This window comes from Mytilus galloprovincialis, chromosome 7 (assembly GCF_965363235.1).
Source record: "Mytilus galloprovincialis chromosome 7, xbMytGall1.hap1.1, whole genome shotgun sequence".
Taxonomy (NCBI): Eukaryota; Metazoa; Mollusca; class Bivalvia; order Mytilida; family Mytilidae; genus Mytilus; species Mytilus galloprovincialis.
This window is the reverse complement of record NC_134844.1, coordinates 4,571,404-4,585,630: the sequence shown is the minus strand read 5'-3', so window position 1 is coordinate 4,585,630 and position 14,227 is coordinate 4,571,404. Positions and strand designations below refer to the sequence as shown.

Here is a 14,227-nt window from a genome sequence, read left to right as displayed (position 1 = left end):
TTACTGTTGAAATGTGCAAATAAAATTGAGAAAGGAAATGGTGAATATGTCAAAGCGACAACCACCCGACCATAGAGCAAACAACAGCCGAAGGCAACCAAAGTTTATCGAGATTGAATGAAATAATATTTACTTTCAAGTATTCTAAATTTATGTATATGTCATAAATGTCATTGATTGCATTATTGAAACTGGACAACTAAAACGGGGATAATATTTTCGTAAATATATATTTAAAAAGTGTTTATTGTGGAATGCTTGTATTAATATAATAAGCTATACAGCAAAAAAAATAACAAACCGACGAAATGGGCTTGCATCTATCTGTCTTACGGTAAATTCATTTTTACACAAATTAGTTTATGTATCAAGAACTTAAATTGAAGGATAGAACCGTTTAGAATTGTTAATAATTTAATTGACTATAAATACACGAGAGATTTAGATTTTTCGTATTTAATAAAGGGTGTCCAAACGTATTTTTTGTACAGTCATCTTCTTAACTTTATACGGAAATGGTTTTTTAATTGTCTGTAAATTTTAAAATTGAAATGACACAACTTTGTTCTCCAATTTCGTATGTGATAGCTGTCGGTTTTAACTATTAAGTTCAAACTAACCAAAAATAGGGAAAAATTGGACTAAAATAAAAATTGAACGAATGACTCTTTTCGGCAGCGTACATCAACGGAATGTAACGAATGGACTATTCGGGTTACTTCGCATGTATATTCGACAAAAACTTGTCTGTTCGTAGTTCTCCGTGAACACGAAAATGACCGATAAGTGTCAGTGATTTGATCGATCACATGCGGAGAATAAACTTCCATGCCAGATATTGAACCAATTAACGAGTTATTGAAAGATGGGCGGTAACGCAGATGAAACCTTTGAAGTGACGACGATGTTATTCCTTCCAATATTACTTCCATGGTTGTATAATTAAACCCTGTTATCCAGTGGTTGTCGTTCGATGCTCTGTTGTATACTATTAATTAAACCCTGTTATCCAGTGGTTGTCGTTCGATGCTCTGTTGTGTACTATTAATTTAACCCTGTTATCCAGTGGTTGTCGTTCGATGCTCTGTTGTATACTATTAATTAAACTCTGTCATCCGGTGGTTGTCGTTCCATGCTCTGTTGTATACTATTATTTGTCGTATGATGCTGCAGTACAATTAATTGCAATAAAAATATCATATCTTATATCGAACTTGTGTTGTGTTGTAGCATTTCCCCCCCAGATTGTGTATGCAACTATTATCTACTTTTTTATATGCTCAGTAACTGTTATAATTGATACATCCTTGTAGGATACATATACATTTATATTATAATAGGTTGTTAAAAGTGCTTTCTAAAATTGATTTAAGTTTAGATTGATACATTAAGTTGTTTAAGGGTAAATTTTACATAAACTTTTTTCATAGTAAATCTACCAGTTACTTTGATAGAGGTTAAAGTTCTCTAAACTTAATTACGACTTTATTAATACATTTTGCTAGAGGGAGATTGAGAGGTGTGCACTAGGTGCATTCGTTTACATTTGTGTCAGTCACCGAAAATGTATCAAACTGTTTTTTTTTTATCAAGTGTAAAACTATAAATTGAAAAAGCTTAAGTGAATGTAACTCAAAGGTCTCAGATGCTCATTTCGCCTTTTAATTTTCAATTCGTTTATTTATAATTAAACGACGACAACATTGTGACTCATTCATATTATGAACCATACTTTCAATTACTGTTCAAAATTTCACATTAAATTTTACTGATTTAAAACCCGATAAGCATTCATTTAAAATGAATGTATACAATATTATTAAATGCAGTAAAATTTAACTGTAAAATATATTAGTTTCTTTAAAATCTTTCCCCTTAAATAACAATTAGAAGTCGGGTTGGATTATTTAAGTTATATTACAAAATGAATTAGCCAGCACACCTGTATTATTTTACAAAGAAAATAAGTAATCTTCCAAAGACGTTCTCACGTATGGTACAATCATTTCAGGTCTTTATACTTTTATTTCACAAAAAGTAAACATAATTTGTAAAAAGTATTTCCTCATATAAATAACACTTCACGTTCACTTTCACCTTTTATTAACTTTTTATTGTCATGAAGAATTATAATAACGGTGAAATAAATTGAGGAGAAAGTCAATTATAGGTTGACAAAATAAAACTCGAGATTTCAAATATATTAATATGATACTGGTTGATATTCAAGACTCCAGATATAGAGGTTGGGAGCTGGTATACATATATACGACTCGTCTAAACATCAACCCAACATCTAAATCGGAATATGTCTTTATATTTTTGATTTTGGGTCCAGTTTTCTAGTTGGTCCAAATCGGGGTCCAAATTAAACTTTGTTTGATTTCAACAAAAATTGAATATATGCGGTTCTTTGATATGCTGAATCTAACCATGTATTTAGATTTTGGATATTAGACCATAATAGGTAAATGTCCAATTTCAATTTTTTAAGTTCTTAGACCACATTCTTTCTGTGTCAGAAACCTATGCTGTGTCAAATATTTAATCACAATTCAAATTCAGAGCTGTATCAAGCTTGAATGTTATGTCCATACTTGCCCCAACTGTCACAAGTCAGGGTTCGAAATCTGCGGTCGTATCAAGCTGCGCCCTGCGGAACATTTTATTGTCTTTAATCTTGAAAATAATACTGATTAATAGATTGAAACTTAAAAGCAGCAAAAATTATCAGCTTAACAAGATCTTCAAATGGACGAACTCATCAGCTGATTCCTTATTAGTTCAGGCCCTTCAATAATGATTTTTAGCAATGTTTGTGTTCAGTCGATAAAAACTGTAAACATTAAACTGTAAATATTATCCTTCAAGTTGACTTACATGTAAAAGTGGACTCCAAGAAGTCTGGAAATTGTCAAGTTCGGATCTGTTTTCTTCTGTGACAATTTTGACAGTCTTTTTTACTCATAGTATTGCAGTACTAGTGCATGTGAAAAGTAAAAACACAAAAATACTGAACTCCGAGGAAAATTCAAAAAGGAAAATCAAAAATCAAAAGGCAAAATCAAAAGTCCAAACACATCAAACGAATGGATAACAACTGTCATATTCCTGACTTGGTACAGGCATTTTCTAATGTAGAAAATGGTGGATTGAACCTGGTTTTATAGCTAGCTAAACCTCTCACTTGTATGACAGTCGCATCAAATTCCATTACATTGTCAACGATGCATGAACAAAACAAACATACTCAAAGAGTAAAAATGTCAAAAATAGGGGTACAACAGTCAATATTGTGTTATCATCTTAATATCACTACATAAACAACAAATGTAACAAAGTAGCACAAAAAGGCATACATCAAATTTAACATTCAGGGGGTTTCCTTTTGTGACCACACTGGCAGTTTTAGTTTTCTTTATTTGTTTCCAAATGATACAGAAGGAAATTCAATATTATAAGAAGTCATAGGATTGCTTTTCACCAATTATACTTGGATAATTCTTGTAAACTTTTAGAAAAACTATTTGATTCATTAGTAGGTCCAATCTTGCTTTATTGTAGTGAGGTTTGGAGTCTTAATAATGTGAATTCAGGAGACAGTTCATTTTTGGACCTAAAAGTTCTGAATGTGACTAGTTCTATGTATACATTAAAGTCTAGATTGCAGAAATAAGATTTAATCTTCTTAATTATAACATATTATTTCATTATGCTGTACTACTGAATTCATTGTAATCGATGAATAATGTACGGAAATCATGGAACTGATATATGGGTATTTTTTGAAGAAAAAAAAACATTGCAAGAAATAAACTTGGTGTAAGAAAAAATAATGTTGTGTCTAATTGTTGTTTAGACAGCAAACTAACGAGGTTTATTATATATTCCTCCTCAATTTATATAAAAAATATTTATAAGATAAAAAAAAAACTACCATACAACTTCATGGCTGAAACTAAACGAAGTATGGCCGACGTAGCTGTGTGCCGAAACAACCTTGTAATCGGAACACAGTATGGCGGAAAGAGAAAGGGATCGAAAGTGCGACTATCGCCAATTCAAAAAAAGGTTTTGTTAACGGCAGTAAATTACACGACGTCATACATTTCTTTTTTTTATTGAAAAGATTATTTGCAGGAACTTCATGTGTACATATTGTAACCTATCAAAAAAGGACCAGTCGCCCTAAAATTGGTGAAGTGTTCCTTGGCCTGCCGTCTCCCTTGACTATGTTTACAATTGGGTTTATATGAAGCCTGTAGTTCAGGAGTATAAATGTGAAGAACTGAAGTTATGACTCCCGAGTTGAGTTAACAAGCAGGGCTGTTTACTGCTATCCGAAGCCTTTGAGACGTTCCGGTCACACATCCAGTTCGGCCACAGTAACAATTCGGCCATAATTATCCATAAGCATGTTTTGACAGTTTGTTTTCCAAATAAGGAATACTGCGTTAAAACAACAGACCCCTGATATCTTCAGAAAAATATTTTTATTTCATTTGTAAAATTAAAGAGGGAGGATATGACCTTTATCAAGACTCCAGGACCAGGTGTTTTTAAGCACAGGATTCAAGAGATAACTGTATTGTATTAGAAGCTTTAAGGACGTCCATCGGTAGTTTTACTGTCGCAAATTTAGTTTAACTGGCGACGCGTAGCGGAGACAGGTAAACGGGTATTTGCGACAGTAAAACTACTGATGGACGTCCGCAAAACTTCAAATACAATACAGTTATCTCTATTCAAATGCAAAACAAGTTCCTAATTAAATTTCAATCATTAATTCAGTGTCAAAGCTTCATTAAAGAAAATTCCGCGAAAAAATGTTATCCTCCTTGGTACGTACACTTGGTGACGTCATAGGTATGCTTCCGGCGTCAAACATAAACACCGGGGGTTTTCTGGCGACTGCCGCTTCAAAATATAATAAAATTTAATAAAAAGAAGATTTTTAGGTGCAACATGTGAGTTTTTTGGCTTATTATTGTAGAAATAACATGTCAATGTATTCAGCAATTCAAAATGTCGACTTCCTTAGTTACAGACAAATGACAGACAAGGAGATAGAGAATTTTACACTAACTGTCATCCAATCAGAACCATTGATACAAAATAACTGCATTAGAATTTGGGATTGACCTTTTTCGGGATCTGGGAATTCTTTTTTACGAAATTTTGGGACTTCAGGATTTCGTGTTTTTAAGCCCGGGATTTCGGGATCTGGTGTTATTAAGCCCGGGATTTCGGGATCAGGATCCCTCCTAATCTTCCCCTCCATTACACTTTGTTTGATTTCATAAAAAATTAAATTACAATGTACTGTATTGTGATATATGCCAAGTCTACTTTGTATTTAGATTTTTGATTTTGGGCCCCGTTTTTAAATTGTTCCACATTAAGGTCCAAAGGGTCCAAAATTAAAAATTTATAAAAAGTTCTTTGGAAAGATATAATATGTGCAAAGTTGGGGACATTTGTTCTTTTGTTTTGATGAGGACCTGATGTAACTGCAGAATTTATACTGATTTAAGATAGATCTGATGTCTTCCACCATCTTGGATTGTAAAATACATTGGTTGCATATTTTGGCGTTCATATTGATTCACTTATAGGGTCTTTGCATCGGAACTAAACACATTTATTCAAAAACCAGTTGTTGGCATGACACGGGTTATGTTCTTCTCATATATGTTATGATGGTATGATACTAAACCCCTAACGGGAAGGATTGTGCCTGATGTTCATATGACATGTATGATGAAATCCTAATCTTTCAGTCAGTTTAATTGAAGTCTGGAGCTGGCATGTCAGTTAACTGCTAGTAGTCTGTTGTTATTTATGTATTATTGTCATTTTGTTTATTTTCTTTGATTACATCTTCTGACATCAGACTCGGACTTCTCTTGAACTGAATTTTAATGTGCGTATTGTTATGCGTTTACTTTTCTACATTGGCTAGAGGTATAGGGGAAGGGTTGAGATCTCACAAACATGTTTCACCCCGCCGCATTTTTGCGCCTGTCCCAAGTCAGGAGCCTCTGGCCTTTGTTAGTCTTGTTTTATTTTAATTTTAGTTTCTTGTGTACAATTTGGAAATTAGTATGGCGTTCATTATCACTGAACTAGTATATATTTGTTTAGGGGATAGTTGGAGGACGCCTCCGGGTGCGGGAATTTCTCGCTACTTTGAAGACCTGTTGGTGACCTTCTGCTGTTGTTTTTTTCTATGGTCGGGTTGTTGTCTCTTTGGCACATTCCCCATTTCCATTCTCAATTTTATTGAAATAGCAGAAAACAATTGGTCTACATCTTCAATGAAATGTGCAAATTTTGAGAGAAGAAATTAATTCATTTATAACACTTATCATCTAAATGAAGAAATTACATGTGCTTTATCATATTTTTGGACTGTTATTTACAAATACAGAATATTTTTTGTTTGATTCAATCTTTTTCAACTTTGCCATATACATGTATACATGATATAAGTGGAGATAACTCAGATAATGTAACTTTTATAAATTTATGTGTTATGAATTTACCTATTTTGTTTTGTAGCAATAAAAAAGTCCCATGACCCTATTTTTTCCTTTTTCTTTTTATTTTCAGCACATTATAAGAGCTATATCTTCTCATATTTTATCTTGAAAAATCTATTTTGTAATTTTCTTTCTATCACAAAAAATTGGGTTTATCATGTACAAATGTATAATCTATACCAAATCTGAAGCTGTAGCTTGTAGAAAAGTTCTATCAATTTTAATTTAGACCCCCATCTACCTTAACTGAGAAAAAAATGTATCAGCTACAAGTACCAAAATCCCACATGGATTTCAATAGCTCTGGATCACTTTACTTGCTGTACTGCCTTCGACATTGAGCAAAACTTTATTGTACTCAATATTATACGCTAAAAATGTGATAAAAAGTGTCCTGGCATGGACTTGTCGAGTCTATCTTCTGAAATTAATTGTCTGCTTGTGACTTTTGCTTTCCAATACAAGTTAATTATATTTATTTTATATCTAGAAATGGAGGAAGAGTACCATGTGTGTCACTAGGAAATTCTTATTTGGACAACGATGTTACAGGGGAGATAACTGGAATATGCTTTCAAAAAGTTGATGACGGAAAAGTAAATCCAGTTATAGACACTGATGAGTTTTTGAAGGTTGATTGGCCCTGTGCTCCAACAAAACCTGCAGTACAACATCTATATTTGGAATTAGATTACCATTCAGTACCATCTCAGAAATGGCAATTATTTGTAGATGTTATGGCAAACTTGAGAACAGCTTTACTTGTTCAGGTAATTGTCATGTATAACACAGTTAAAATGACCTTTCACAAAGTATGAGTACAGGCATCCCCAGGAACATCATCAGTTAGGAAACTAACTGTAGATGAAGGGGGCAATGAGGCTGATACATCATCAAAAAGGAAAAATATGACTAAGGGAGAAAAAAACTTTCATTTTAGGTAACAGCATTTTTTCATTGATAAGTAAAGACATTCAAAATCATAGACAATTGATAGCATATCAGAAACAAAGTGAAAGTTTTGACTTTGAAGACCGATCTATTTTATTTCAAAGGAACAAGTCAACAATTTATGCAAACCAATCAAAATGATCAAATGAATTTGTTACTTCATTAAAACGTGATTAAAATTGTCTATAGTTTATGTTTGATCCATTTATTGCTTTTAAGCCCTCATATTTCTTCCCAAATCTCTTGTCAAAGATTGTTTATTTGTAATTTTTTCTAAGCTGCTATTGCATTTAATGTACCCTAGGATCAGGATCAGGACTTAAGATAATAACTGCAGACGTATGCTTGGCTCAGCTGACAGAATATTAATGAGCAAAAAATATGTATTCCATATGCACTAATAGACATATAGTTAGATTCTCTAGGTACAAGACAAGTAAACTGGGAATGATAAAAGGTGCCACAGAAGGGTAAGCAGATCCTGTTTCGTTGTTTCATGCAATAAAAATCAATAAATTTGATGAATAATCTTTCAACATGTATTTTAGATGACCCCTCAAAATAATGTTGCTCCAACGACTCTTTATGATGGTTTTCACAAAGATGTGTGGCAAGGTGCTGGAAATAATATACCATACTCATCAGCCACTTTGCCGAGCAGAATTGCTGATGTACTTCCAGTTGTAAGACAGGCTGGAGAGGTAAGGCAACAACTTTTGGGAAAAGATGGCTGCCAAGTTATCTTGTGGCCTTTAAGCAAATGTTAAGGGAATTGGCTTCTCAGTTTCAAAAAAAACTATAAACTTTTCAAAACACTAGCATATATTGATAGGGGATTAACCCTAATGGAATCAAAAGAGCAAAAAAAAAATATATAGTTCACCATGGTTGTTTTCTTTCGAGATATTAGCCATTGAAATTTTGGCGGGAAAATGTTTTTCCTTGACTTTTCATACATGTAGCGTTATCATTGACAAGTTTAAGTCCATGGATCAGTGATCAAGGTTAAAGTTGCGTGATTAAGTCTGTTTCTCAGATAAGGTAAGCAGTATGTCAAATATATTTGTTGTATGGAATGATTGTAAGGTGTACATGTCAGTTTGCCAGGTTTCATCTGACCTTGACCTCATTTTCATGGTGCATTGGTCAATGGCAAGTTTTTGTGTTTTGGTCTGTTTTTCTAATACTATAAACAATAGGTCAACTATATTTGGTGTACATGGAATGATTGTAAGGTGTACATGTTTGTCTGGCATATGTCATATGTCCTTGACCTCATTTTTATGGTTCATTGGTCAATGTTTAGTTTTTGTGTTTAAGTTTTTTCTTATATTTTAGGCAATAGGTCAACTATATTTGGTGTATGGAATGATTGTAAGGTGTACATGTCTGTCTGGCAGGTGTCATTTTTGTCCTTTGCCTCATTTTCATGGTTCATTGGTCAATGGTAAGTTTTTGTGTATTGGTCTGTTTTTCTAATACTATAAGCAATATGTCAACTATATTTGGTGTATGGAATGAATGTAAGGTGTACATGTCTGTCTGGCAGGTGTCATTTGTCCTTGACTTCATATTCATGGTTCATTAGTCACTGTTAAGTTTTTGTGTTTTGATCTTTCCTAAGATACTATAAGTAATAGGTCAACTATATTTAGTGTGTGGAATGATTGTAAGGTGTATATGTCTGTCTGGCTTGGTTTATCTGACCAGGACCTCATTTTCATGGATCATTGATAGTTTTAAGTTTATGCATATATATATGTGATACTTGAAGTAAAACTTTATCTTTAGGACTGTCAACATAAAAGCAATCAGTAAATGGTCAGTAAAGCAGGCAAGACATTTCAGCGTGTGCACTCTTCGTTGTTGAAGATATCATGTTGGATTCTTGTCTATTTATTATAGTTGGACTACAATGTGGAATACACAACCTCTTTTTCTATATTTGAATAAAGATCATGCTAGAGTATCCAGAGTATCCTTAGAATTGAAGTGTTCTCTTTAGAAACTTTTTTTTTGGGGGGGGGGGGGGAGTAATTGGACTTCTTAAAGACACTTGAGAAAAAAAATACTATAAAGGGGGATATATGATAAGAGCTATTGTTAGCGCCTGAAATTCAAACATAGTTATTTTGCCATTCTTTTTTTAATATTATGATAAAACTATGGTTATAAAGACGGTGATAAGTACAGAAATGCCATTTTACTATGAGGTTATCAACATATTAACAAATTTTACCAAAAACATTTAACAGGCATACAGTTTGATACAGTATTGTTTCTTACTGTTTTACTTGTTCATGTCTTTCTTTTATTTACTTTATTTACCATTGCAATGGCTGTTATAACAATGAATCATACTTTGAACAATAGCTAGATTAGATAATCATTCTTTGACATCATAATTAGCATCAATTTCAATTTTCCAACAACACATGAACAAAAACAGAGAGAGAAGGCAAGTTTCCATTGTTTTTCAGGATCAGAAACATAGCGCTTGTGTCGACAAACAGATCTTGTAACATTATGATTATTATACATGATCGTATGTTATGATAAATAAGATATCTGACTTAAATTTTTTGTTTTTTGGATTACTGCACTTTATTTCTTTCAAGTCTAAATTTGGTAAAAATTTAGAAGATTTGGAAAATTTCATCAAATCTGTATCAGAGTAATATAAAGATAAGGAGCTGTGGTAGGATTGCCAATGAGACAACTATCAACTAGAGTTCAAATGACGAAGAGTAATAATAGGTCACCCTACGGCCTTCAACAATGAGAAAGACCCATACCATATAGCCAGCTATAAAAGGCCCCGACATGAAAAACGTAAAACAGTTCAATCCAGAAAACTAACAGCCTAATTTATACAATACAATTTACGAAAAACATATATATGACAGACATGAACCAACAGAATTACAGGCTTCTGACTTGGGACAGGCACATTATGAATGTGGCGGGGTTAAACATATTTGTAAGTGCTCAATCCTCCCCCTAAACTGGGACAGTGGTGTTGCAGTACAACATAAGAACAAAATGTAAAAATCTGTTGCAATGGCTATTAAGTCAGTAAATGGGTACGAAGCACAAATACACCAACTAACAAAAAAACAATAAACACTTAGCACTGATATAGAGGCATATTTTTGGTAAAAATTCAAATGTAAATTTGGAAACGTGAGACAAATTTGTTCAATTTCAATTTGTTGTTAATTCATCAACTTAAAACACTTTTCATCCTGAAATAATGGACGTGATCATGACGATATTTTGAGTCAAATAGGGCCGTTATCATACTTACATCCAGTCAAAGCCAAACAAACTAAATTGACATTTTTTTTTGTGGGAGACCGTATGTATGTTGACATATATATATATATACATGTAGATGTTTTTTTTTGTTTTATGATCAAAGTATTTGTATTTTTATACATGTTTTTAAATTCTTCTAGAAAACAACAAACTTCTAATAATAATTTCTAATGCCAACAGTAATTTTGTCTTTTAAACATGTAAAATGTGTATTTCTTTTCTTTCCCTTTCTCTCATATAGGTCATATAGAATGTATAACTAGTATAAATAGTCGCTACCATCTCATAAGAAGTTTGTTTCTGACTCTGTTCTTTGTTTTTAGTTATATTTTGATTCATTTTTATACGAATGCAAAAAAAACTTTAGTTTAAGTGAATGGATCTCTATGAAATTTTACCAGAAGTTTCAATACCACAAAAGGAAGGTTGGGATTGATTTGGGGGGTCATGGTACCAACAGTTTAGGAATAAAGGGCCAAAAACAAGCATTTTTCTAAATTCAAGACAATAACTTGTGTGTAAGTGTATCGATCTCTCTGAAATTGTACTACAAGGTTCCACACAACAAAGGGAAAGCTGGGAATTAGTTTGGGGGTAATTACTCAAAGGGAAGGAGGGGGGGTCAAAAAGTTTGGGCGGATTTTTTTTCAAATTTTATTTTGGGGGTTCATATTTTTTTCTTCAAAATTTTGAATATTTTTTTTAATACTAAAATTGATATAAAAAAGAGACAATTTTGGGTCCCTATTGTTTATTTTCATTTTTTCTATGGCAATGTTCAACTTTGTACCTTCTTACAGGGTGTTTATTCAGATTCTTTCCCATTTTATTTCCCTGTTCCTTTGATAGCGTACAATCTGGTATTGATTTTGATTATTGTTGAAGGCTGTGTATGCATTGTGACCTGTAGTTGTTTACTTCAGATCTTCCATGTCCTTTGGGGTTTGGTGGATGGGTGTCTGATTGACAGTCATACAAAATCTTGGGTTTATATCTGCACCGGTTAGACAGAGTTAACTTGACCTTAACCTCTTTCAAATTTTTCTTGATATGGTCATTTTTCAAAAAGTATAAGTAAACAGTCAGTTATGTTTGCTGTATTGAATGATTGTAAGGTGCAGGTGTCCATCTGACAGGCATCATCCTACCTTATATAATAATTATAAGATGCACTTGTCTGTGTGGCAGGGTTAATTAGACCTTGACCTCATTTCATGGTTCCTTGCTCAATGTTAAGTCTCGTGATTAGGTCAGTTTCTCAGATACTATATAGTTATATAGATTACCAATATTTGGTATATAGAACAATGCAAGGTGTACATGTATTGTTTGTCTGACCTTGACATAAATTTCATGGATCATTGATTATTTCTAAGTAGTAAGACCTTAATTTTTAAGGCTTTCAAAATCAGTAAAGCAAGTGAGACATTTCAGTATGTATGCTCTTGTTTGAGATCTCAACCTTCCCCCTTCTGATCATGATCAATTGACTTATAAAAGGTGCATAAAAATATGTACAATAAAAATCATTACATACACTGAACTGTATAATGGTATGATAGATAACAAAAACACAAGTAGAAACAAAATAGTAATTAACATTATACCTATTTCAGAGAATGATTGCAGTTACTTAATTTGTGTAATGAACTCATGCTATACTACATACTGACAGTATTCTTATTTTAACTTGTTATAATAATCATTTTTCAGATTAATACATTGGATATTCAGACCATACTTCATGCTATGCTGGAAGGGTTTCATTCAATGGGAGAACTAATGATGAAATTCTTTATAGACAATATTTTAAATGTAACAGTTTTTGGGGAGACTGACAATTTTACAGTTATACCACCATCAAATCCTTCATTTAACAGCTCAATAGAAAATGGAGTTCTTCACTGCTTAGTTTATGGTTGTCATGAGGATCAGCTGGAATATGAAGAGTTAAAACATCAAAATGGTCAAGTTCGAGGTAGAGTACGGTTACGTCAGAACATTTTGCATCCTAAAGCTAATGGTTTTAGATCCAGATCGAGGTCACGTTCTCCGTCACCTACAGGGAACAATATCTTGTCAGACATTGAAAACACAAAAAATCTTGATCCAAATACAGATACTGATATGTCTCTTTTGCTTGAAAATCCAGGCAACTTCCTTGTTAAGCCTTATTTATTACACAAGTACTTTGAGCCACATAAACCACATCTTGTTCTGTTAAAAGATACCATTGAGGAAAGGCAAGTAAAAATTGTAGTGGAAATATCATCCTACAATAAATATGGAACACATGTATTGTTTGCTACACATTTGAAGCGATCTACTGAGCAGTGTTTTCAGCAGTGTATGGCAGGTTTATCCTTTAACCAGGAAGAAATAGCAGGACTTGTTGTAGTGCCTGATGGAATGAAACTCATGGTTGTTAATAAAGTTGAAAATGAAAATAATACTTTTTCTTATATAGTTAAAGAAACAGACCTTGTCAAATGGAATGAAAAATATGAACTTTTTTGTATAATGCAGAAATTGATCGATTGTAGCTTTTAAATATAAGAAAAGAAAAATAAAGGAATGTTAACAGTATTTAGGTTTAACTTTAACTTGTATTCTAAATATCAATTTCTAGACATTAATCATGTTAATGGAAATTATCATATTTTTGTTTAATTTTGTATCGAAAGTCATCATTAACATAAATGAATTATTTTTTTATCTGAAAGACAATATTTAAAATACTTCCAATAAAATTTTGGTTCTGGTTAAGAATGTCCTTATAATCACTCAAAATTTGCCAAAATTGAAGTGTTTAACCATATATAAGGGAGAAATTCAAAGTAAATGAGGCACAGCATATTTGGCCAATTAACTTAATTTACAGACAGTCTGAATGATTTGAGGCACACCATAGCATGTGTCATGATATTCTGCACTTGTATACCAAAAATCTAAAGAGATATCTTTCAAAATAATGAATCGGTTCCCGAAGATGATGCTAATAACGTCAGGAGTGCAACACCTTTTTGTGACATAAAAAAGAGACTTTTTCAAAGTCTTGCCGTTTAAAATAAAAAGATTTATATCAAAAAGCAGCTGTTGTGTCAAAAACTTCAATGTATATACCTTTAATTTCCAATAATGATTAAACATTTGAGGCATAGGATGTCACTTTTTTATCAATTAAAAAAAGGTGTAGTACCCTGTCAGGAGTGCAACACACAAAATGACCAATTTGTATAGAATTGTGTATTTTTGGAAAATGACGCAGTCATTGTTCCATTACTGGCGACCTGAACTTCATTACATTTCTCTGCCTACTGCGCTTGGTTTCGTATTTACTATTTTCTATACAAACTGGAATTTGCTTGTGTTATCATCATTATGCATGAGAGGTCATCCCAAGTCAAAGTGAACTG

General features: G+C 32.6%; 1 protein-coding gene across 1 annotated transcript; it reads left to right on the top strand.

Annotated features, from left to right (window-relative positions):
- Positions 1–3,987: 3,987 nt before the first annotated feature.
- LOC143082158 (uncharacterized) lies at positions 3,988–13,397 on the top strand. The gene is made up of 4 exons (XM_076257720.1): positions 3,988–4,071; positions 7,033–7,312; positions 8,042–8,194; positions 12,525–13,397. Exons 1-4 carry the CDS (start codon positions 4,019–4,021, stop codon positions 13,359–13,361), a joined length of 1,323 nt encoding a protein of 440 aa, XP_076113835.1. The 5' UTR covers positions 3,988–4,018; the 3' UTR covers positions 13,362–13,397.
- Positions 13,398–14,227: the final 830 nt, after the last annotated feature.

Bases quoted from the DNA above. Each gene is read 5' to 3' on its own strand.
- LOC143082158 (XM_076257720.1), top strand. From the start codon at position 4,019: ATGGCGGAAAGAGAAAGGGATCGAAAGTGCGACTATCGCCAATTCAAA. The intron at 4,072-7,032 runs GTTTTGTTAACG...TTTTATATCTAG, and splicing joins TATCGCCAATTCAAAAAAAG to AAATGGAGGAAGAGTACCAT. The intron at 8,195-12,524 runs GTAAGGCAACAA...ATCATTTTTCAG, and splicing joins TTGTAAGACAGGCTGGAGAG to ATTAATACATTGGATATTCA.